General features: G+C 34.1%; 6 protein-coding genes across 8 annotated transcripts; 5 read left to right on the forward strand and 1 right to left on the reverse strand.

The window, feature by feature from the left end:
- Nucleotides 1–79: 79 nt before the first annotated feature.
- Nucleotides 80–2,916, forward strand: LOC106389658 (CRIB domain-containing protein RIC5-like). Of its 2 annotated transcripts, XM_013829978.3 has the most exons (5): nt 80–1,078; nt 1,196–1,267; nt 1,479–1,557; nt 1,658–1,758; nt 1,847–2,915. In XM_013829978.3, exons 3-5 carry the CDS (start codon nt 1,500–1,502, stop codon nt 2,249–2,251), a joined length of 564 nt encoding a protein of 187 aa, XP_013685432.1. In that variant the 5' UTR covers nt 80–1,078; nt 1,196–1,267; nt 1,479–1,499; the 3' UTR covers nt 2,252–2,915. The 2 variants fall into 2 exon arrangements, with proteins under 2 accessions (XP_013685432.1, XP_048632536.1); XM_048776579.1 differs by lacking the exons at nt 80–1,078; nt 1,196–1,267 and having other exon boundaries at nt 1,485–1,557; nt 1,847–2,916.
- A 186-nt stretch (nt 2,917–3,102) lies between these two features.
- On the forward strand, nt 3,103–4,143 carry LOC106389659 (60S ribosomal protein L36a). Its single transcript, XM_013829979.3, has 4 exons — nt 3,103–3,199; nt 3,343–3,522; nt 3,736–3,810; nt 3,909–4,143. The coding sequence occupies exons 1-4, from the start codon at nt 3,197–3,199 to the stop codon at nt 3,966–3,968; spliced, it is 318 nt and encodes a 105-aa protein (XP_013685433.1). The 5' UTR covers nt 3,103–3,196; the 3' UTR covers nt 3,969–4,143.
- A 1,793-nt stretch (nt 4,144–5,936) lies between these two features.
- LOC106389660 (long-chain-alcohol oxidase FAO3-like) lies at nt 5,937–11,361 on the forward strand. Of its 2 annotated transcripts, none has more exons than XM_048776576.1 (3): nt 5,937–6,215; nt 7,612–7,884; nt 9,583–11,361. In XM_048776576.1, exons 1-3 carry the CDS (start codon nt 6,009–6,011, stop codon nt 11,323–11,325), a joined length of 2,223 nt encoding a protein of 740 aa, XP_048632533.1. In that variant the 5' UTR covers nt 5,937–6,008; the 3' UTR covers nt 11,326–11,361. The 2 variants fall into 2 exon arrangements, with proteins under 2 accessions (XP_048632533.1, XP_048632534.1); XM_048776577.1 differs by having other exon boundaries at nt 5,954–6,215; nt 7,587–7,884.
- Nucleotides 11,362–12,438: 1,077 nt separating this feature from the next.
- Nucleotides 12,439–13,826, reverse strand: LOC106386041. Its single transcript, XM_013825935.3, has one exon. The coding sequence runs from the start codon at nt 12,940–12,942 to the stop codon at nt 12,583–12,585; it is 360 nt and encodes a 119-aa protein (XP_013681389.1). The 5' UTR covers nt 12,943–13,826; the 3' UTR covers nt 12,439–12,582.
- Nucleotides 13,827–16,157: 2,331 nt separating this feature from the next.
- LOC106389661 lies at nt 16,158–21,712 on the forward strand. Its single transcript, XM_013829980.3, has 23 exons — nt 16,158–16,269; nt 16,359–16,553; nt 17,296–17,619; nt 17,716–17,817; nt 17,919–17,978; nt 18,049–18,278; nt 18,348–18,471; nt 18,547–18,727; nt 18,865–18,893; nt 18,983–19,134; nt 19,225–19,327; nt 19,434–19,529; nt 19,603–19,658; nt 19,745–19,868; nt 19,961–20,023; nt 20,100–20,159; nt 20,250–20,411; nt 20,489–20,562; nt 20,643–20,736; nt 20,827–20,963; nt 21,057–21,137; nt 21,224–21,329; nt 21,426–21,712. Exons 2-23 carry the CDS (start codon nt 16,374–16,376, stop codon nt 21,498–21,500), a joined length of 2,613 nt encoding a protein of 870 aa, XP_013685434.2. The 5' UTR covers nt 16,158–16,269; nt 16,359–16,373; the 3' UTR covers nt 21,501–21,712.
- Nucleotides 21,713–22,916: 1,204 nt separating this feature from the next.
- On the forward strand, nt 22,917–25,003 carry LOC106386640 (plant UBX domain-containing protein 12). Its single transcript, XM_048776580.1, has one exon. The coding sequence runs from the start codon at nt 22,967–22,969 to the stop codon at nt 23,411–23,413; it is 447 nt and encodes a 148-aa protein (XP_048632537.1). The 5' UTR covers nt 22,917–22,966; the 3' UTR covers nt 23,414–25,003.
- The last annotated feature ends 20 nt before the right edge of the window (nt 25,004–25,023 follow it).

The following is a 25,023-nucleotide window of genomic DNA, read 5'->3' on the forward strand; positions in this document are numbered from 1 at the left end:
GTTTCATTACAATTTCGTGACACTTGCACAAGTTTCTGTGTTGTTGACGATTAGCTTTCTAAGGAGACTTATAGAGTATGCTGTCTTTATGAGAGGTTTATGTATGTCAAGGTTAAAGCATAATGTGGCATATGAGATAGTTTTCTGATATTAATATATGAGTTTTTTTAGTTTACAAAAAAAATAAAAATATATATGAGTTCTTTATTCATATATTCTGCTCCTTTTTTCGGGTAATTGCATTTGCTGCATGTGTAAAATGCTGGAAAATAAGTTAGCTGCTGCAGAAGTCTCTAGAAAGAGAAAAAGAGTCTGCTTAATTAAGGATTTAGAGAAGAAAGAAACTGAATACATGCAGAGAGAAATTTACTTGCAGAGGTTTTCAGCAATTGCATTGTGAAGCTGCATTGTTATTTCCAAGATGGAAGAGTATTTGTATCCATTTTTTTATCAACAAAGAGTATTTATTTGCATATCTTATTATGGAATTTCTACCTAGTGGAGAGATATGATGACGTTACATGAGGAAAGACACTTACAGAAGATGAGTCGAGACTGTACTGTTAGCTATCGAGTCCATTCATAAGCACAACTATAATATCTATTATTTTGTTTTATTTTAATATCTCAAACAATTTCAGTATTTAGGTGAACGTCTGGATCAAGTTGCTAAATCTTATTAAGCTTTTACCTAAATAACAATAACCGTATCTTCCGCGTTTGCCAGTAAAAACGACCTCAAGGTGACTCAAAGAACCTTAATATAGGATTGAAGAAATTCCATTGAAATCTTCTGGTTATCGATTGACTTGCAACTTTTACATCCAATAATCATCTGCCATGTGTCCATCACACATATGTTGAAAAATAGACAAGAGAAAGAGAAAGAGCCTCGGTGCTCAAAGGGCAGATTTTGAGATTTCTTTTTCCTTACGCTACCTCTAGATCCCTCTTCAACTAGAGACTCATAACAAACAAAAAATAGTTAAGAAACAAGAAAGATAAGTAGATAAAAAAAAACTTTTGATTTTTCCTAAATCATTTTGGAAAAACACATTCTTTTAAAGTTTGTAACCAGGTAATTTATTTTCTTACAATATTTTTTTTTTGTACAATACAATATTTCATTTGTCTATTTAACATAAAAAATGTGTTGTTGTTCTTGTTTGTTTATGCATTCCTCTTGAATTTGCAGAAATTCATAGCTCTTGGAAATCTATATGTTTCATCTTCTTTGTTAAAAGGGTTTTATCTCTACCCATAACATGTAAGTTCATTTGATTAATTTCTTAAGATCTTTTATTTCTTGATATGATCACCCAAAAAACAATGTACATCTCTCTCATTCTTTGCATCCTCAGAACCTGATGGAAAACACTAGTAGAGAAGCATAAGAAAAATGACAAAAAAATCTCTAAATAATAACTCATTTCTGATGAACAAACAAGGGTTTTGATTTTGCTTCTTCCTCAATTTAGGTATGCAGCTGCGTGTTGAAGATGGTCTCACCAATGAAGGGTCTATTAAAAGGGTTGAGGTACATTGCTCGTATCTTCGGTGAGTTCTATAAAACCAAATCATAAATATCTACGTACCTTTAAAAATAATCAAGAAATCAGTTTGTTTTTAAAAACGTTAAAAAAATTGTTGCATGCAGAGGATGAGAAGGAACCAGAGATGCAAATTGGACAACCAACCGATGTCAAACATGTTGCTCATATAGGATGGGAAGGGCCTTCTGCTACGACCCCAAGCTGGGTATACATATAATCTCTCTTTTTTTAAAATATATAATGTACTTGTGGTAGTGGATGAGCTCATATATGACTTGCATGGGAATATTCAGATGCATGACTATAAGCCACCCGAGGATGAGGCAAAAGGAAGTTCCGAAAAGAAACCTGCGAGTTCCAGGGAGAGGCAAAAGAATAAGGGAAGGCGTAAATCATCTACAAGCACAAACTCACCTGCAGAGTCTCCAGCAAGGCCAAGACGCAGCACGGGTAAACAGAGAGAGCAAAGTACGGGTTCAGGGTCGGAGTCAGGTTCAGGGCTAGACATACCTCAACAGAATGATCAGTCTGTGGTACAGAAAACCCCGAGGCAGAAAAAATCAAAAGGAACAGCAGCAGTAAGAGGAGGAGGCGGTGAACCTCCACTGCCTGTTCCACCTGTAGAGTCAAAGGAAACAGATATATCCGTGCGGGCGGTTTATCCTTGTGTGGGTCTAGAGAGTTCTACAGGAAGATGAGAGATGAAAAAAAAAAAGAGTTTTTCATGATCAAGTTTAGAGTAGAGTTGTGGTTTTGTTTTTCTTCTCATTATTTACAATTGTCTTTTCTCTCCCTTTTGTTAGAGATGTACGTTTGTATAACAAGACCAATGTTTTTATCAAGCGATTAAGTCGAGAAAACAGTACAGTTTGATGATTATTAATCAGGGATAACATATGTTTGGCTTAAATGATTTTGGTTACTCTAAAAGTATTATACCTCAGCAACCTTTCTGTTGTGTTTTTGGATCAGCGGTTACATGTTATGATAGTTTTTGTTTTAATAAAACCAAAGCTTTTACTATGTTAAGCAAAACTCATTTGCTAAACTGCTGGTACAAAGCATTTAAATTAAATACGTTCAGATGAAACCAAAATTTTTATTTTTTTTATATAAAAATAATTTTCTTTTGTTTTTGTTTGTCATATTAAAATATTCATGAACAACTAATATAAAATCATCTGCAAAAGAATTTAATGTAAAAGCATAATTAAATAAAATATTTAAAAACCGGTTCTTAATTTTTTTAATTAAAAGTTAAAAGACAGTTTTTTATATTTCGCCAAAAACTCCATCATACGAACCCCATTAATCATACTCTAAAATTACGTTGTCTGTATTTTTGTCAGTAAAAATGCAAATTGCGTTTTTTCATCTCATAATTTTTCTTGATTGGCAAAATATTTGTATAATCGTGTTTAACCATAATTCTGGCATTAAGCCATTAGGCAAGGTTAGGAAACTCGATCAATAATGGGCTAAGACTTTTTAGTAAACTCTGTGTAAGCCCAATATGTTTATACTAAATACGGGCCTACAGGACCCAAAGTCGTCGTTTTAGATAGGGTTTACTATAAGTTGTGTTTCTTTGGCTAGCGGACGACGACGGCACACAAGCTTCATTCAAGGTCAGCCGAGCGAAAATGGTAATTATTTCTTCTGTTTTGTATTCGTTGAGCTCGTTTCGATTTTTTCAAGATCTCTAGTTTCAAGATATAATGTATTAGGTTAATAAGAGAAGTGTAGGCTTCATTGGACTAGTTAAAACTGAGGCATGTTTTGTTTGAAGGTGAACATTCCAAAGACAAAGAAGACATACTGCAAGAACAAGGAGTGCAAGAAGCATACATTGCACAAGGTGACCCAATACAAGAAAGGTAAAGACAGTCTCGCTGCTCAAGGAAAGCGTCGTTATGACCGTAAGCAATCTGGTTATGGTGGTCAGACCAAGCCTGTCTTCCACAAGAAGGTACAATATAGTTTACTTCTTCTTCTCACAGATTGTTTTTATTTTATTTTTAGTTAGGTTGTTACACATCAGTTGTGATTATCCTTAATCAATGTGGCGAACCATTAGTAATCTTGATTTGGTTTTCTTTTGGGTAGACTCTCAAACATCAGTTATAATCAGTTTTTTTTCTTTCAAAGACTGAGATGTATTTATTTGTGACACGTTGAACAGGCTAAGACCACGAAGAAGATTGTCTTGAGGCTTCAATGCCAAACCTGCAAGCACTTTTCTCAGCATTCAATCAAGGTAATAACGAACTATCTTCATACATAAGTTCTTTTTATTACCAGATCTGCAAGCGCTTGGTAGTTGTTCTTACATTGTGTCGGCTTTTGTTTCTTCAGAGGTGCAAGCATTTTGAGATCGGTGGAGACAAGAAGGGGAAGGGAACATCTCTTTTCTAAGTTGGTCTTGTCTTAACTTTTTGCAAGTTTTGTTACTCATGTCGGATCATGATTCCATCTGTTTTAGCTCTCGTATAAGATAATCCCATCTTTGCTTGTTAAAGATATGGTTTGACTCTTTATCATTGCACTTCTTAGTCAATACAATATAACTCGCAAACCATATTTCGTTTTAGTCTCGGTTTTGCTCAAAATCAGCGAAAGCTTCGTTTAGGCCTGGTTAGGCTGGCAAAAAACCCCAAAATCTGAAAAGTCGAATTCGATCCGAAAAAATAGTATCAAATTCAAACCTAAAATGATTTAATATCTGAATGTGTTCAAAATTTTGGTATCAAGAAAACCGAATCTGACTCCAATTGAAGTATTTCGGGTATCCGAAATAGATTTATATATTTAATTATATTAATTATTTTTAAATTTAATGTATAATAAAAAACATTCAAAATATATAAAATACTTAAAACACCAAAATACTTGAAATATCTATTAATTCGGTGTCCAAATATTCAAACCAAACTAATTTATATGTTAAGCTTAGGTATTTTAATATATGCTATTCAAATTTATATGTAATATTTTATTTTATTTATAGTTTTGAGAAATATTAGTAATATAATGAGTTTAAAAAAAAAATTAAAAGTAATTTAAATAGATTATCCGAATCGAACCCACAAAGATCCTAACCGAATCCGGACCGAAATTTAAAAATACCCAAATGAGGCTGAAATTTTTGACCCTGAAAATCCGAAACACGAATAGATCCGAACCGAACCGAACCGAGTGGGTATCCGAACGTCCACCCCTAGGCCTAGGAAAAAAAAGCTGAAACTAAGGAACCGAACCGAAATACCCAAAATTAGAACTGAATTGAAATCTTCAAATATCCGAATGATTCGTATATTTCTATAGCCGAAATAACTGAACTGGAACCCAAACCTGCACAAAAAAGGAAAGCCCAAGTCTCAGCCTGTCTATCTTGAAAATCAAACGGTGCATGAAATTTCATGTGAGCAAGTGGATGAGTTTGTTATAACAAACTCGTGAGCTGGCATCGTCGCTATCACGAAAAACAGAGAGAGAATACAATCAAGTTGCAGAGTACAAGAGAGCAAAGACTTAGCTCAAGGTCGTGAGGGTGAGGATCGATGAGTTGCGAAAACGGTACACGGTATATACTATTCCGGAGGTGACTTTCCGATCTCACAGAAGAAACGACAAGTGAGCTTCATTTCTCGATCTTGTATCCTGTTGTATAGATCCGCCATTGTTGAGATCTTGTAAGCTTGATTGAGTTTGATAGTGAGTCAGTTGAGGGATGCCGTTCCCTCTCCGGTGAATTGATCAGCGAACACCGGGTGAACAAATTGTCTCGGTGCTGTTCTCTGATTGTTTACTTCGATCGCTAACCTGAAAATGAAAACAATCGAATCGATCACTTAACATAAGCAAGATAATAACCCTACTAAATCAGATCTAAAACTCCACAAGAGGATTACAGGCTTCTGTCACATTTTGTTTCTGTTAAAGGATTTTCAAAGGCTTCAGTCACATGATACTCAACAAAATTTTGCTCTAATTCTCTAAACATCTAGAAACTATTACTACAACAATGTGTCATGCTAAAAACAAAAGTTCTCTTTCTAAATACGACAGATAAAAACTAATTCAGGGGTTCTCTTTGCAATTTTGTCAAAACAGCTGTATCTTAGGGCATCATTAACGCTGAAATCCGTTGAAGGTTTCTAAAAAAAAAATTATATTAATATTTAATTATTTTAGTGTTTTGAAACGTTGCAGGAACGACAACTGTCTCAAAATATGTGGAACCGGTTCCAAAACTTACTAAATAGGAACCTTTTGGCTGTTTCTCTTTCATGATTTATTAATTTTCATTTAATTTTAATTCTTAAGAACTCCTATATATCTTTGCGTTAAAGGTGCTCTTATCAATCTATATATATTTGTCTGGTGCTTCTCAGTTCTTCCTTATCGAAACGAAAAATAAATCGGTTTTATACAATTAAAGCGAATTAAAAGGTCATGGGTAACAACATAGACACCGGAAACTTTGGCCACCTGGGAATCACGACGGCAGAGATGGAGTCCCTAGCTAGCTTCTGCGAAGCTGTCTTGCCTCCAGTGTCGCCGCCTGAAGAATATTCCGGCGGAGATGATCACTACCGGAACAAAGAGACACTCCGATCATTTTTCTTTACTTCTGGGTCTCGTACTCCTGTTGTTCGCGAGGTAAACCCACTTTCTTCTGGATACATTTTTTTTAAAAAAAATTCCCTAAAATAATATTTTTAAGTTTTTGTCGTTAAAATAGTTTTCAATAAAAAAAAGTGACCAAATTTTTTTATTAAAGGGTAAAAGTATAACTAATCTAGACTTGTGGTGGGATTTTGGGATAGAATTTTAATTTTAAAAACTAAAAAATAAATATTAAAAATTTAAAAATAAAAAAATAAAATAAAAATTATTTTGATCTTTAATTTAAAATCTATTTTTGTGACAAAAACTTAAAAATAGCTATCTGAAAGAATTATCTATTTTTTAACTCAATTTTCCTTTTCAATACAAAAAAATTTGTCAAACGTCTACACAGAAACAAAAACATAGAGTTTGATTCAAACTCGTTTTACATAAAACTATAATATGTGTATAATATATTTTAAATTTTATATTGGGCAATTGTCAATAATATCACCTTTTGAAGTTTATGTCTCAAAAATAGCACTAGAAGGAGAAAGTCACAAAAATGACATTCATTAAAGGGTAAAATATCCCTAATACCCTTGGTTTAAAATTAAATAAACAAACAAAAATAAATAAAAATAAAAAAATAAAAATAAAAATAATAAAAAAATAAAAAAAAAATAAATTTTTTTTATAGTTTCAGATTATATGTTTTCAGATTCGAAATTTTTATAATTTTTTTTTTGAAATTTTTTTTTTTTGAAATTTTTTATAATTTTTTTTTTCAAATTTTTTTTTTATAATTTAAGGATACTTTTTGAAACTGTTTTTAAAATTTTTTATTTTTATTTTAGTATTTATTTTTTATAAAATTTTAAACCCTAATTCCTAAACCCCACCCCTTAACTCTAAACCCTAAGGTTTGGATTAATTAACTCAAGGGGTATAAGTGTATATTTACCTCTTTAATGAAACCTATTTTTGTGATTTTGAGCCTTAAGTGCTACTTTGGGAACATAAACTTGGTTTGGTGCTATTCTAGTCTTTTTCTCTTTTATATTCTTGAAATATCAAACATGTTCATGTTTTTTTTTTTTGTAAATGTGTGTTTATAGACAATGTTTTATAAGGTGTCCTTGCAAAATTTAAACTCAACAAAAATCAACTTTGTTTTAAAAAAAACGCTGAAGGTTCTTCATTTTGCATTGGATGGCGTTCTTTTTTTGAGTTAACCCAAACAATGTTTGAGGACCTTTTACCAAAAATAAGAAATGTTAAAAAAAAAATTTGTTACAAAAAAAATGTTAAAAGTTAAAAGAAAAACAACGTTTAGTGGTTCTATAAAAAATATACGCACTGATAAAGCGAGGTCTATAAATGAAGGTAAATGTTTTGAATAGAAGTCAAATATTGCGTGAGTGAAAGACTTATTTATTGGATGCAGAGCATTGAGTTGATCACTAAACGAGGGACAGTAGAAACTTACCTTGTAACGAGACTGGTTCTGTTCTTGCTTGCTACTCGGCTAGGGACGTTACTCATTTGTGGAACCGAATGTTTGGTCTCGAGATGGCCTTTCGTCGAGAAATTCAGTGAGCTCTCGTTGGAGAAGAGGGAAAGAGTACTTCAGAAACAATTCAGAAACTGGCTTTTAACTCCTATTAGAGCTGCCTTTGTCTACATCAAAGTCGCCTTCCTCTTCTGTTTCTTCTCCCGGGTATGTCTAGAGATGTCAAATGGGCGGGTTGGGCAGGTTTAGGTATGTCCGAATGGGTTTCAGTTTTTGCTGGACATTTTTGGTCAAAGCCCAAATAGAACCATGTCCAAATGAGACCATAACCAAATAATACCATGATATGTTGGGCTATCCATGGACGGTCCATATGCCCACTTAATTTAAACAACATAATTTCAGTTTTAAAGATTTAAAGATTCTGAAGTTTTCAATTTTAAAAATGCCATATATTTAAACTTTATGTTTTAAACTTCATGTTTCAAAGTTATAAAAAACATAAGATAAGTTCAAAAGATTGGTGATTTTGTCTGATTTGTGGAAACAGAAACAGTCGCCAGACTCGCCACCAACTTCGTTATGAACACAAATCACCGATCCATCTAACCCATAACACAATATTAGTAGATGATACAAATCAGTAGCTAATAGTGAAAACCCACAACACAAATCACGAAATCAAACCTTAAGATAATGAAATCAGAAGTTAGTGAAGAAGAACCGAAAAGAATCGAAGAAGAACAAAGACGAGGAAGAAGAATCGAACACGAAGAAGAAAAATCAAAGACGAGGACTCGAAGAGGAAGAATCAAACACGAAGAAAAATCGCAAGAGTGAGACGAGAAGAAAAAAAAATGATTTGTGTTTTCTTCCAAATTTCCAAACCCTAGACATTTAAGTTTATTGGGCCGCCCATTGTCCAAATGGTTAAGCCCAGTGTTGCCCATAGATATAATTGGGTTCACCCATCTGGACAAATTTTAATTATGGTTTAATTTGGGTCTGTCCATTTTTGACCATATCGATTTGGACACGGGCCACCCATTTAGAGCCCGCCCATTTGACATCTCTAGGTATGTCCCAAATCCTCTGTTTTTCTTTACACTCCAAGGCTTGTCTAAGTCACAAAGAGACTGTATTTATTTTACAGTTGTGTTCAATTTGGATTAACCAATCTAAAATCCATCAAGCTAAACAGAAAGTTCCAAAAATAAAAAAACCCTAAACCTAAAAAATTTACCAAACCATATGAGATTGTCTTTTCCTTTGTTTAATTACACATAAAATAAATATAAGTTTCTATTCTAGTATAACAAAATCTCCTTAAATCTTTTATTTGGAAAAATTAGAATAATTAAATTCGAAATTATTATTAAAGTATGCAAATTAAAATTAATTTAATTTTGATCAATAAACGAAAAATATATTTTATGATATTGTTTTTATAAAAAAAAATTACATTATTCGATACACAAAAAATGCCATTTTTACTCAACAATCATTTTATTAAATTCTAAAAACTGTAATATAATAATACGTTATAAGATCCAACAAAATATCTATTATATTTTTTTTTAACTTGATTATTGCCAAAATAACAAAAACTAAACTTATCTACACATATTAACATAAATTAAAATATATAATTTTTTCATTAAACTAAAAAAATATTTAAAAAGAAATGTAAATTAATAACCATGCGTTTTGTAAACCTGAACCAGAATCTACTGGTTTCAAAATAGGATTTTTCCTACTTTTGTGCTGACAACTTATTATTATTTTACAAAATATTATTTTATTTTAAAAATTAGAATTATAATATTAGTATTTTCTATGTTTAGTAAATTAGATTTTTAACTATAAATCTTATTATTATCTTGATTTGCCGATGCTTTTGTCTAGGTGAGTCCAAATGGCGAAAACCTTGCATGGGAAGCCATAGGTTACAACGTGAACACCAATGAGAATAAACCTTCTGAAACACATAAAGAAAGACCTCTTGAAAAAGGGATGGTGGAGACCATGCAAGAAACAGAGCAAACTCTCGTCGAATCACTTGCTCAAAAGGGCCTAGAAGCGGAAACAGACCACGATACGATCAGAATCAAATGCGACGCTGTCGTGGTCGGATCTGGTTCAGGAGGAGGCGTGGCTGCTTCTGTTCTAGCAAAAGCTGGTATGAAAGTAGTTGTTATGGAGAAAGGAAGCTACTATACGCCGTCTACTTATCCTTCTACCGAAGGTCCTGGCATGAACAAACTGTATGAAAATGGAGGGATCCTCCCAACCATTGATGGGAACATGATGGTGCTCGCTGGTGCAACCGTAGGCGGTGGATCTGCTGTTAACTGGTCTGCGTGTATAAAAACGCCGAAGTCGGTTCTTCAAGAATGGTCGGAGGATCGAAAGATCCCTCTTTACGCCACCAAAGAATATGTTTCAGCTATGGAACTAGTGTGGAAGCGGATAGGCGTCACGGAGACATGTGAACTGGAGGGTTTTCAAAACCAGGTTCTTAGGAAAGGTTGTGAAAATCTTGGGATCAATGTCGAAAACGTTGCACGTAACTCCTCGGAGAGGCATTATTGTGGGTCGTGCGGGTATGGATGCAGACAAGGAGACAAGAAAGGAAGCGACCGGACTTGGCTTGTAGACGCCGTGAGTCACGGAGCTGTTATTTTAACGGGGTGTAAAGCGGAGAGATTTATACTTGAAAAGAACGGTAATAACGTAGGACGCAAGAAAATGAAATGCTTAGGAGTGATGGCGAAATCTTTAAACGGAAACATAGCGAAGAAAATAAAGATCGAAGCTAGAGTAACGGTTTCAGCGGCTGGTTCACTTTTAACACCTCCGTTGATGATCAAAAGCGGGTTGAAAAACCGACACATTGGTAAAAACCTTCACCTACACCCTGTCCTAATGACGTGGGGTTACTTCCCGAACAAGGAATCTTCCAGTTTCAACTTCAAGGGAAGGTCTTACGAAGGCGGGATTATAACATCAATGAGCAAAGTGTTGTCAGAAGATTCAGAAGTTAGAGCCATCATTGAGACACCTGCACTAGGACCAGCCTCATTCTCGGTGCTATGTCCTTGGATCTCAGGGCTTGACATGAAGAAGAGAATGTCAAGATACTCAAGAACCGCGAATCTCATAACGATAGTTAGAGATCGCGGTTCAGGAGAGGTGAGAACCGAAGGCAGGATAAGCTACGTTGTTGATAAAATAGATAGAGAGAATATCACAGCCGGGCTTAGACAGTCGTTGAGGATACTCATAGCAGCTGGAGCAGAGGAAGTGGGAACTCATAGAAGCGACGGGCAGAAACTGATATGCAAAGGGGTTGATGAGAAGTTGATCGAGGAGTTTTTGGACTCGGTGAGTGCAGAGGAAGGGCCAAAGGCGATGACCGAGAATTGGAGTGTGTATAGCTCAGCTCATCAGATGGGAAGCTGTAGAATTGGAGTGGATGAAGATGAAGGAGCGATAGATCTTGATGGAGAGAGTTGGGAAGCTGATAAGTTGTTTGTGTGCGATGGAAGCGTGTTGCCTAGTGCGGTTGGTGTTAATCCTATGATTACAATTATGTCTACGGCTTATTGTATCTCCACGAGAATTGTTAAGAGCATCAATGAACTTTGAGGAGGATCATAATTTTAATTTTTTATTATTTTTTTTTGTTTTTTTGTTTGATTTTTAAAAAAAATAAAAATAAAAAAAATAAATGGACCAATCGCGGGCCGCCACGTGGCGTGAGGTCCGCGTTACAGTGATGAACCGGATTCATCCTAATGAACCTGCAAGAGCTGAGTTCATAAAAATGAGAATATTATAATATTTTTTTTTTTGGGAAATGTGTGAACTTCTGCATTGGACCCTCAATGCAGATGCCCTAAGTCCATCACCATTGGTTAATTCTTTGAAGAAAATGATGACTTCAATTTCGTATATCAACTCTGCATTAAAAAATCCTTGTAGATCTGTGTAGTGTGATTTATTATTATTATTATTATTTGTTAAACTTACAGAAAATCCATATATAAACTGGGTGGTCAAATTGTCTTGTTCTTAATACACTTAGAGTATGATTAATCCGGGTTCTTAATTTAAGGTTCTTAACTCGTGTTTTGACATTTTTTTTTTGTTTTTTTTTACACTTTTCGGCTAAGAACTGATTCTTATATTTTTTATTTAATAGATGGTTCTTAGTTAAAAGCTAAGAAAACATCTTTCTACTTCGCAGTACGTAAAATCTCTTATGGGTTGTCATTCTTGTTCTTATAAATTTTATCATTTCTGGTTTTTTTAAATATACCAGGACAGCTTTGTAAGTAAGCAACCATGCATTATCCACAGTTTCTTAATCTCCAGGAAAGGTTATTCATGTTCAAACATATACAAATAACAACAATATCTTTCTTCAGAAAATGTTACTGATAGTCTAATAATATGTTATTGTTTTCTATTTATTGGAAGATAACTCATTTTTTGATCGGAATGTACAGTACAAGCATGTATCTTTCTCCACAATAAATTCTTGCTGGCTCACCACGCATGCAGTATAGTATTATACGTATATTTTTACTGCACGTAGTTTGCGTATCAAACTGGAGCGATAATTAGGTTATATTTCTTATAGATTAATGTTCGGGATCTTGACCCGAGTCAAGATTAATCATATGGGCATTTAAATGTCCCGTAGTAACAGTTAGAGGATAATTGTCTTGAAACTCGATAACTAGTAGATGCAAACGATAAACACAAGACTAACACACATTCATCAAATTATTAGTAACATGTTGAAAGATCATAACAGATCCAAAGAGACGATCATAACTCATAAGTAAAAAGGAAAAAGCTAATGGCAATGATGATAAATACCTATTATTATTATTACAGTCACATCTGGATCCATTTAGCAAGCTGGGTCGGGTTGACCACACCAGGAATATGGATCCCATCTGTCTTGAACACACTCGAGACATCAGAGTAGCTCTGGTGAGTCTTCTTCTTCACTTCCCTGTGTTGTTGCGGCGACGGCGTGTCCAACGGCCCAACTTCAGCCCATCCAGGATATAGCTTCCGGCCCAACATCGTCCCGCACGTGAGGAACTCGTGAGCCATGTAGCCGGCCAAGACCAGGTTCGATGTAGCCGAAGCGGCTCTTGGATCAAAATCTAAACCACTCTCCGTCATGTCCTTGCGTTTTCTCGACGCGCCCGTCGTTTGAACTGCATGCGCGTGGTGGTTTTGACTCATTTGATTACTTTTCTTCAGATGATGGCACGTGGTTATCGGATCAGGGTGATAATGGTCAATGTACACAAGAAAGGGCAGAGATGTCAATTCATTTCTCACCTGAGGTGAAAAGCGTCAAACGCATGACTTGTCGAGAAAAATAAGCGGATACGGACAGAAGTTAATAAAAAAAGTTTTCTCGATAAAATAAAATAAAAGAGTTTTGTGATGATGTTTAAATTAAAGAGAATATAAAAATATTTAAAAAGCGATCGGAGGTTGCCGGATGAGATAAATCTGAGCGTATTGGTGACGGCAATATACGGCACCGTCAAGGATCCGTGAAAATTCGAGGCCGTAGATCGGAGAAGATAAAGTAGGCTGAGATCGGGGAAGAGATATCGCCGCCGGGATCGGCGGAGGAGTAAGCAGCGAAAGACGGAGAGCAAAGGGGATAAAATAGAGAGAGAGAGAGATGAATGGGAAAAGAGACGTAACTTCTTATATTCGATAGATCAAAAAAATGCGACGAGGCTTTAACTGGGCCTGCAATAAAATCTGATGACCTTCGTGGGCCTACATTAAATCTAATATCTAGCTTTTTAGAAGTCGCGGATGATGGAGAATTAAGTGAAGTTGGGTTACTTTAGATAGCAATATTAGAGATCAGTAAGTAAAAAATGTTATTTAGTCATTTTTTACATTTAAAAAAAAAACTAATATATAATTGACACATGTAAATGCTGTCTCTCAAAATAGAGTTTCCCACTAGATAATTTCTAAACTTTTTTTCGGTTTTTCATTATTTTATTCAATTTAAAAGGTGAGGAATTCTTGAGAAATTTTCTAGGACCCTTTAAAGTTTTTTTAATCACAAATATAACTTCCAATGGTCAAAATGAATATAATGTTTCATTAAAAGGTAAATAGACATTTATATTCCTAGTATTATCTAAACTAGAATTATGGTTTAGATTTGAGAGATAAAATATATGATTTTTTTTTTAAAAATACTTAAATTAGTTTCGAAACAAATTTTTGAAACTCAATTTTGAAAAAAACGATTTTCAACAAAAAAAAAGTTTCAAAAAAACAAATTTATAAAAAAGTTCGAATTTAAAAACATATAATTAGTAAACTATAAGAAATTTATTTATTTTATTTAATAATTATTTATATTTATGTATCTACAAAATAAGTGTATAAAAATCTTTTGGTTCTTTAATGAAACTTCTTTTGGCAATTTTCCTTTTTGTAGATTATTTTGGTGAAAAAACTATTTTAAGGTTATCAAAAAGAATTACGTGAAATTCTATGAGAGATACCATTGACTTCGATAGTGTTTTTGTTCTTTAATACAGAGAATAATAAAGAGATTGGATATTAAGAAACTATGTTAGTGATTACCTCAACAATCAAGGGATATTAAGAAACTATGTTAGTGATTACCTCAACAATCAAGGGATATTGAGAAACTATGTTATCTTTTTTTTTTCTGTGAAGAGTCTTTATCTTATATTATATAGAAATTTGAAGTTTGGTTTTATTTCTCTAAAGAGTTTAAAGTTGTATCTTGCAATTAAGTTTGAAATATAATATTTTGGTTAATCATGTACACTTGTTTTAAACTTTTAGTTCAAATTAGAGTAATTAAAGTTTTTGGATAGAAACATTATCCAAGCAAAAATATATTTTCGCTGATTGACACATTTTGTCTGCCCTCAGATAGGTGCAAGATTGACATATTGGAGGGTAGGCAGCGTTGAAAATGTAAGATAAAAAAAAGTTGTTTAAAAAAAAGATAAGAATCTTGTTTAATAGTCAAATTATTTTGAACAAACTAAAAATAATAATTTGATATCTAACGAATCAGCTAGACATTACTTGATAGTTGGTACTGACTTGTCACACATCCATTTTCAATTTAAAATACTTTTTATGACCATTGGGTTGTGGCGAAGATCAAGCATACTTATCCCGGAGTATCTTGCCTTGCTTCTTGACATTAAACTATAATGAGAATCACTTTATCTATATTAATTAGTTATGTAAGTCACAAATAAATGTCTCCCCGGACACGCCGTTAGCCTAATCACTAATCAGGTTATCTATCACGTTATAAGTATAAGCAGGGGTAGAAATGAATGTAATGTTGCTTCGACAAATCCCATCTTGAGATCAAATGCACCTTATGTCAAAAACAAAGAGGTATATTTCTTTTCTACATGATTAGTTCCTCATTGATCCAATATTGAATATTCTACGTTTCTATAGTCGGTATGGTCCAAGAATCATAAGAAAAAAAATAAAGATAAAAGAATTCCATTGGTGATTTCTTAAAATATATTTTTTTTCTAAGAAAAGAGAGAAGGACAAGTATTTTTTTTGTTCTTCTTTTGAAACAGAAGGACAAGTAGTTTATTAACCTAAATACTATGAGAAACTTACTAGAATCTAACTATTGGAGCGCACGTGTTTGGCCCTGGAACTGTCACATCACTTGTCCTTCTAATTGACCGACCCTGCCTGTGACGCCTTGATCAGATATGTGCTTCTGGTATATGAGAAACTATACTACCTGTGAGGCAGCTCGAGAATTTTCCACGCGAAATCGATTTAACTCCAGTCAGAGTCGGCCATACAAAACCAGTCAAGTGGCTTAAGTAGTAGATACCCATATAATCAAAAATATACAATAAGAAAATAATCTTATTTTCTATATGAAAACCAAAATAATACTAGTACGGTATTATTGAATAAATTTGTATTCAATGTCAATTTGTTTCTCGTTTGTTAAGGCGGCCTTCCATTATTTTAAACAAGAGCTGTTGCTGTCAGAAGAGAGTCGGTCAAACTAATATTTCTAACTGAATAACTTTATGCTTCAAATAATTATGAAATTTTGGTTTCAACTTTGAATGGTACCAAAATTGACACAACTCCTAAATATTAAAAAAAAATTGTTCATGAATTGCGTATAAATATTTTCATATAAGAATAAACCAGCTAAGACACCACATGATCGACTTGTAATTTCTTCTTTCGTAAATATTCATACCAAATATAATATCCTTTTAAGAATCAATGAATTGTTGCGAAGAACAAGCGTATCCGGGGTTATGTCGTTTGCGTCTTGAAATTAAACTAGAATGAGTTGGCGTTATTTAAAATAATTTTATAAATAATTTTTTTATTAAGGAATTAGTTATACAAGTCAAAAATCAAATGTTACCCCGGACACGCCTTAAGTTTCAGGCTTATTTCTATATAAGTTAGCAGAATATGGGCGCATGTATTTCAACAAGTCCCCATCTTTAGATCAAATCCACTTTGTGCACACAAAAACAGGTATTTTCTTGTCTATATGAATTAATTATTCATTAATTCATTCTATAGTCGGTTTTGTCCAAGATTTTCAGAAAATAACTTTTAAATAGGAAAAACGAATAAAAATGAGGGTGGCGGTGATCGGAGGTGGGGTAAGTGGATTGGGAAGTGCTTACGTTCTTGCAAGAGATGACGCAGTTAAGGAGTTGGTGCTGTTCGAAAAGGAGGACTCTCTGGGAGGTCATGCTAGAACGATGCGTTTTGATGGCGTTGACTTAGACCTTGGATTCACAGTCTTCAATAGTGTACGTATGCTTGCTCTGCCTCTATCTGGAATTATTAAAACGAAAGCCACCCAAAATTCCATTTTCTTAGTAAATATATAAACGGTATGTGCGTGGAAATGAATATATATGGATAGTATTTTATAAGTAAATAGCAAGTTTTGAACAAAAGATAGACACACATTCGTTTTAGAAGTTTTTACTCCTATAGTCCTATGCCCATTAAACATTTTGAGACGCGTTTCTATACGCTCCTTTTCCATGAGATAAACTTCAATTTCCATCATATGAACATGCTATCTATCATGTTGAGTCTTTTTAAATCTGTCATTTCGTGTTGAACAATGGTTCGTTTTGGCCATTTACTTTTTTAGGGAACACATTTAATCATTTACTTGAAAACTATATAGTTTAAAGTGTTTTAACGATAAAATTAATCAAGTCACCAGATACCTTTCATGACTAATTTTTGTGTAGACAAATTTTTGTTATTTGCTAATAGCAGCAACTTAACAAAATTGCTATTTACGTAAATAAGATTACTATATATGTATAATTGAATTGCACAGACCTGATGATGTATATGTGGGCCAAAATGCATAGAAAATCTCTTGTAGCTTTGATTGTGGTGTATAGGCTCTGCTAGGGCCGCCTAGACGTTTTGATAGGTCGTGACTCGTGAGTCTCGTGACTCGGGAGTAATAAACTAAAAATACGTAAAAAAAAAAAATTGGATAACGATCATGACTATCTATGTAATCAGGTTACGCATCCGAACATGATGGGATTCTTGAAGAATCTAGAGGTAGACATGGAGGATTCTGATATGTCTTTCTCAGTGAGCCTTGACAATGGCCGAGGCTACGAATGGGGATGCCGCCACGGCCTTTCAAGCTTGTTTGCTCAGAAGAGAAACATTCTCAATCCGTATTTCTGGCAGATGATCAGAGAAACAAAAAAGTTCAAGGAAGACGTACAAAAATATCTAGAAGACCTGGAGCGTAACCTTGATGTCGACAGAACAGACACCCTAGGAGAGTTTCTCAAGTCTCATGGGTATTCTGACGTGTTTCAAAAGGCTTACTTGGTGAGATAGTATGTTCATGAGAGTTTCTTGGACAACAAATAAAATAATAAATTATGTTTTTTTTCTTTCTAAAGCTAAGATTATGTTATTGGACAGGTACCAGTATGTGGTTTGATATGGTCAGGTTCATCAGAGAGCGTTCTCAACCTTTCGGCGTACTCTGTTCTTTCGTTTTGTCGTAACCACCATTTGCTTCAGGTTCATACATAAATCTGTCTAAAGTACTTTCTAATTTTTGTAAGTATATATATTTTGATAAAAGAGTGCTTTCTTAACTTTGTTTATCATTTCTTTCTCAGCTCTTTGGGAGGCCAGAGGGGCTGACCGTTGCAGGACGTTCTCAGACTTTTGTGGCAAAGGTTCTAAATTACTAAAGTTGCATGTATTATATATATATTGGTTTTGTTACTCAGATTACTTGCGGATCAGGTTAGGGCAGAATTGGAGAAACGAGGATGCAAGATTATAACAAATTGCAATGTACAATCTGTTGCGACATCTGAGAATGGTTGCGTCATAGTAACAACTGAAGATGGATCTCAACAAATATTCGATAGCTGCATATTAGCTGTGCACGCACCAGATGCTTTGAAATTACTTGGAGATAAAGTTACTTATGAGGAGACTAGGGTTCTTGGTGCTTTCCAATACACTGACAGGTAAACCCATACTTGTAATAATCTAATCTAAGCAAGATTATGGAGACTCATTAACTTGTTTCAATGCAGCGATCTTTATCTCCACCGTGACACTGACCTGATGCCACGGAAGACTGGTGCTTGGAGCGCTTGGAATTTCCTAGGAAGTTCTGAAAATAAAGCGAGCGTTACATATTGGCTCAATATAATTCAGGTACATTGACAGCATTTGGATAGCTTTTTAACATAGAAGAAAATGAGATTGAAAGTGTGTTTTTTTCTATAACAGAAGCTTGGAGAGGAACATGATCCATTCTTTATCACTGTTAATCCTGAATATACACCGAAGAAAACATTGTTCAAATGGACCACTAGTCATCCTGTGCCCTCCGTTTCCACTTGGAAAGCTTCACAAGAGCTATACCAGATTCAAGGGAAGCGTGGTATATGGTTCTGTGGTGCATATCAAGGTAACACCTGGATTTTGTAGTACTAATCAAATTTGTTTTAAGATAAAACTCATTCTAACTTCTTAAATAAAATGAACTAAACCCTATGTTTAGTCCCTGTCAATGTTAGTTAATGTGGTTCATTTACCTTTTTGCAGGTTATGGTTTCCATGAAGAAGGACTAAAGGCATTGATCATTTCTATAGTTAATCCAATTCAAAGTTCCTCTTAGTGAGTTTTATTTTTAACTTCAGAAGTTTGTTAATATTATGTCAGGCTGGCATGGCGGCTTCACAATGTCTGCTAGGAAAAGATATGGTTACAACTTTTACCAACCCGAAACATATGGTCCCATCTGTAACCGAGAAAGGGGCTCGGTTTTTCTTTACTAAATTCTTGAGAAATTTCATATCAACCGGTTGTATAACGTGAGTCTTTTTCTCTTGTCTTGAACGTCCTAGTTTCATCTTATATCATTTCTTCAGTATTACATATACTTATTAGTTAGTTCCTTACAGAATACATGAAGAAGGAGGTACAGTGTTCACTTTTGAAGGAAAGGATTCAAGCTGTCACTTGAAATCTATCCTTGAAGTCCACAGTCCTCAGTTTTACTGGAAGGTTTGCACATAGGACACTGGTTTTAGATTAGTTCTTGCAATCAGTGAAACTTGTTTTTTCTCTAAAGCTCTAGAGCTGGATTCTTTATTGTTTTTTTCCCCCATAGGTTATGACACAGGCAGATTTAGGCCTTGCTGATGCTTATATCAATGGAGATTTTTCATTTTCTGATAAGGAAAGAGGACTTTTGGATCTGATCATGGTATGGTAAATACACTTATTGAAGCATAAAGATATGAGTATAGAAACTTATGACATCCATCATAAACTTGCAGATTCTTATTGCAAACAAAGAATTGAACTCAAAAAACTCAAAACTTGCTAAGAAAAGGTAAAGGATGATTCAAATTTTAGCTAAGCTATTAAGTAAGCTTTCACTTGTCACAACATTACAAAAACCTGTGTTTGATCTCATAGGGGATGGTGGACACCGATGTTCCTGACTGCCAGTTTAGCATCTGCAAATAATTTTCTAAAGCATTTTTCTAGGCAGAACACATTAACCCAAGCTCGAAGGAACATTTCTCGTCACTATGACCTTGTAAGTTTTCTTGTGCCTTACATTCACTATGTGTCAAACGAACATATCTACTCTGAGTTTTTGATTTGCTTCATGGTTGGGTACTTATGCAGAGTAATGAGCTTTTTGCTTTGTTCCTGGATGATACCATGACTTATTCCTCTGCAGTATTCAAGGTGGGGTATTATTTTATTTTTTTCAGTTAATATCTCTGATTCTGACTTACAACCTTTTTCCATTTTCATGTTATAGTCGGTTGATGAAGATCTGAGAACTGCACAAATGAGAAAAATATATCTTCTAATTGATAAGGTAACGTCTATAGAAAAGTGTTTCTTGATTTAAATCAAGAACCAGGATTCTTTTATTCTCTGTTTTTAATGGCAAAACATTTCACTATAGGCAAGGATTGAGAAGAATCATGAGGTTTTAGAAATCGGATGCGGGTGGGGAACTTTAGCCATAGAAGTTGTGAAAAGAACTGGATGCAAATACACTGGCATCACACTTTCTATTGAACAACTTAAGTATGCAGAAGAAAAAGTGAAAGAAGCTGGACTTGAGGTTAGCAGAATCCATCTCTGGATCTTGGTATTGATTTCCATATCCTATGACTAACAATATAACATCTTAATCACCAGGATCGGATTAAGTTTAAGCTCTGCGATTATCGCCAACTATCTGATGCTCACAAATATGACAGGATTATATCTTGGTAATATATATTGTCTCTCTTATCTGCTGTATATGTAACTTTGTAATCTATCTTATAATAAAACATTTTGGAAACTTCAGTGAGATGCTAGAAGCTGTTGGCCATGAATTCATGGAGACGTTTTTTAGACATTGTGAAGCTGCACTTGCAGAAGATGGCATTTTTGTATTGCAGGTAACATTTTCTTTTTTCATTTTCAGCTAATTTCCAGTCTCATGTTTTCACAATCATTGATCTTTTTTTATAATGTTTTGACCATAAAAGTTCATTTCAATACCTGAGGAGCGTTATGATGAGTACAGACTAAGTTCAGATTTCATAAAAGAATACATATTCCCTGGTGGATGCCTTCCTTCTTTAGCCAGAGTTACTTCAGCCATGGCATCTTCTTCTAGACTATGGTAAAGTCTTTTCTTTATCAAGTGTTTAGTTTCAAGTGCATTTTCTCTACTTTCTCTTTCCTTCAACCTTTCTTACACCCAAATAAAAATCAGCATTGAAAACGTTGAGAACATTGGGATTCATTACTACCAAACATTGAGATTGTGGAGGAAGACCTTCTTGGAGAGACAGAAGTAAGCTTAATACTAAAAACATTTCCTCTGTTTTATGTTCTGATAATCATATGCTTTCTCATATGTCCAACTTATTATCTTTGCAGACAAATAAATGATCTTGGATTCGACGATAAATTCATCAGAACATGGGAATATTATTTTGACTACTGTGCAGCTGGTTTCAAGACTCTTACCCTTGGAAACTATCAGGTTACACATATGAGTATTAACCATGCTTTTTCCTCAGTGTCACTCAATAAAGACATTATTTGAATACTTGATCATGCGTTTTGGCCAACGTTACAGGTAGTGTTCTCACGTCCTGGGAATGTGGCTGCACTTGGGGATCCATTTCGCAGCTTCCCTTCTGCTCAAGTATAATCAAGAATATATGCATCTTTTTCAAACTTGCTTAAAGTATTATTGCTCTCTCATTTCTTGTGTTGTTTTCCATAAAAGATTCATAGTTTGGGTGTGAAAGTACATATGTAAACTTGTAAGAATATATGCTTCCATAATTCTGTGCCAACAATATTGTACTGTCCAGACCATATATCAATTTATTCTACAATAAAAGTTCATAACCGCCTCAACAATGTGTCTTATCTTTTTTTTTTTAAATATATGTTAAATTTATTCAAAGAAAACTGATTTGTTTACAACAAGTGCATCTGTTTTTTGAGAAAGCTAAACCTTAGTTACAACCCAACTCTGCTACTTTGTGGCAAGCCACAAAGTTAACGCTCCCGTATACTTCAAATCTCCTATTTGTCGCAATGAGAACAATGTGTCTTATCGTTTACTTCATAAATACAAAATCCAAAAAAAAAGTTCCAACACATACCACACTTCATGAAGAGTGGCCCCTCTTTATCTCATAAGCAAGGCAAAAGCCAAAAGTTTGAGGTAATGAGGCTTAGGGTTGCTTCTATAGACCCAAGAGGTTCATCGGCTGGCAGGTATGCATCATCCTTAAATTGCAACATTGAATTATCGGAAACCATTGGGATTTTCACCGATTTAACTATGTAATACGTGAAGATTCTTACCTTAATCATTGAAGGGCTTTCCTTAGTTGACAGATATATACGGTAAAAAGTGAATATTTGGCATTTTTACGTGAATCTATGAAACATCGGCGAACCTGATCACCGATTTAACTATGTAATACGTGAAGATTCTCGTACCGTACGAGTCACATAATCACACAAAAGTGGAGAGCATGCCTTCATCAGATGGAGACACTGTTTGTGCAGTGCAGCCCTCTTAGCTTAAGCATGGCTGCATGGGTATTGGCTCATGGAAGGTGCACTGTATCTTGTACTCTTTCATGGTCATCACAAGGGAACAAAACTGGGAACCGATTAAAACTATAAGAAACAGGTTCAATTCGGCTCAGAACATATAACACACAAATAAAGTAAAATTTGGGGTTTCTTTCTCTAATGAACTAGTTTGGCTCTTTTCGCAAGATTATAAGAAAATAGTTAGTATTTTTCTTTTTTGAAACACAAGAAAATAGTTAGTAATTATTAGTTATCAAAGACAGAAAAATGTAGTAGTTGAGGAATATTTAGAGAATTGACGATCAATTTATAGTCCGTATAAAATGGAAAAGCTCAATATTTTGAAGAAAAAGAAAGTTGAATATCCATAATTTATTCTGTTGAAAATAATAAAAAAAAAAAGAAAATATTTTTTTTTTAAACAAAAGGAAAATATCCATTTTGAAGCGAAACGAGAACGTCGTTCTTTTTCTCCACGCCTATAAGTAATAGAGAAGCTGCAATCGCAACAACATCCACTCACACCCTCTTACATGGAAATCAACAGTTCGATTCCATCCAATGGCAAAAAGAGCATTCGCGATGCTTGAACGCCAATCGCTAGCGGAGAATTCATCGCCGTCGGTCGATACCAAACGCCCAAAACGCTCTTCCGACGTAGCAGCAGCGACCGAGAGTACAACAACAACATGTTTGTTCCCAAAAGCGGTTATTGGATACCCGGAATTGTCCGAAGAGCCAAGTAGCGATTGGGATAGAAGCGTTTTGTGTAGGATCTGCGTTCGATTACCTGACGGGAGAAGAGTGCAGAGAAACTTCTTGAAATCAGAATCGGTTCAGCTTCTCTGGTCGTTTTGCTACTCCCAGATGGATCAATCGGAGAGGAACAAGCCTTTCAAGCTGTTTCAAGCCATTCCGGGTTATTACAAGAATCTTTATTACGGATATTACACGAGTTTCGAACAATCTGGGCTTGCCAACTCTTTGATCTCTGTGACTTGGATGTGAAGAATAACCTCTCTTTTTTTCTTGCTTCTGCTACTTAGTTTGTATTTTGTAATCTCAAGTTCATCGGAAAGATTCGATCAAATCGATTTACAAAACAAACTGTTTCAAAGTCTATCATAGAACATGTATCACCTTTCCATGGTTACGGTTTTAGTTAATCAATTATGACAACAACTTCAGCAAATATCACTCGTCAACATTATTCTTGTAACGGCTATGAGTTGGTAACGGGGTCAAAGTAACTCAAACGTGTCGAAAATAATTAAAATTCCTAATATTTTCTTAAATTACATGTATCTACCCGAAAAGTATAAAAGGAAATATATTTGAATTGTGGATTTGATTTCAAATCCATAACACAAAAACATGAAATAAAAACTTAAAAGCATAAAGAAAGAGAACTTATACAAAAACAAAGTAAAAAACTGAAGACAACTTCGTCGACATGTTTATTTCTCAGGACAACTTGTGGTCTTCAGTTGATCATTACATTAAAACCATAGGAGCTTCCTGACTTTGTGCACAAAGAAAGAATAACATTTTTGAACTTTCATATGCTCTATAACAACTATGGTATCATTATATAACTAATGTTCTTGTTTTTTCAATTAGATCTAATTAACATATATGGCAAGTTCTCTTCAATAGATTCTGAAAAGAAAACATTTGCAAGGGATGACATGTGTTCTTACTCTTGCATGTCTTGAGCCTTCTTACACTTTCTACACTGCGTAGAACCAAGACAAAAATTCCATAAGCAGATTCTACCTCATGTAATGTCTAGATTTCGTATTTCTAGAATTTTAGAATACCTCGTAAAAGTAGAAACTGCATTCGTAGAAAAAGTAGCTAATACAATTAGTAGAATTCGCATTCCCTATTTTTAGAAGTTTAATTAAAAGTAGATTGTTCGTTCTAAAAAAATAGATATGAACTTGTTTAATCCGGAATTCAATTTCTACAAAACTCATTTTCCGTAGAAGACAAAATCTACTTTTAGTATAACGTAATTTAAAATTTAAATTTATCAAGTTTTTCAACAAAAAAATATCAGTTTGCGTATATGAGTATTTTATCAATTGTTTGTATTTTTGCATAAATTTTTTGATTCATAAAACTATTTATTTCATTAAGTTTTAGAAATTGAAATGGTAAAATGGAAAAAAATGGACAAAAAATATTTTATACTAAATGAACAACCATGCTATTTTTTGTTCTGTTTTAGCAATTTTCCCAAAAAGAAATAGACATGATATATTCCTCTGCTTTGTATTCCCTCATTAAAATATGGATTTTAGGTTCCATTTAAAATCCTATAATTGCAAACTGAAACAACTCTCTCATTCTGAACAAATACCTTTTAACTTTCTTTAAGTAAAATTAAGTCAAACTAAAACTTTCCTCTAATTTGGACTGGATCTATGTAAGTTTCAAAAAAAACCAGCTTGGATCCAATACGAAAACAAAACGACATCCCAATTCATAAAAATCAAAACAACAATACAACAGAGAGAAATCAAACATCGGTTTTTAGGTTTTGTTTTTGGACGACACAATAAAGGGTAGACTCATATAAAGGCTTTGAAAACATATTATCACTCGCCAAGTAC

This window comes from Brassica napus, chromosome A3 (assembly GCF_020379485.1).
Source record: "Brassica napus cultivar Da-Ae chromosome A3, Da-Ae, whole genome shotgun sequence".
Classification (NCBI taxonomy): Eukaryota; Viridiplantae; Streptophyta; class Magnoliopsida; order Brassicales; family Brassicaceae; genus Brassica; species Brassica napus.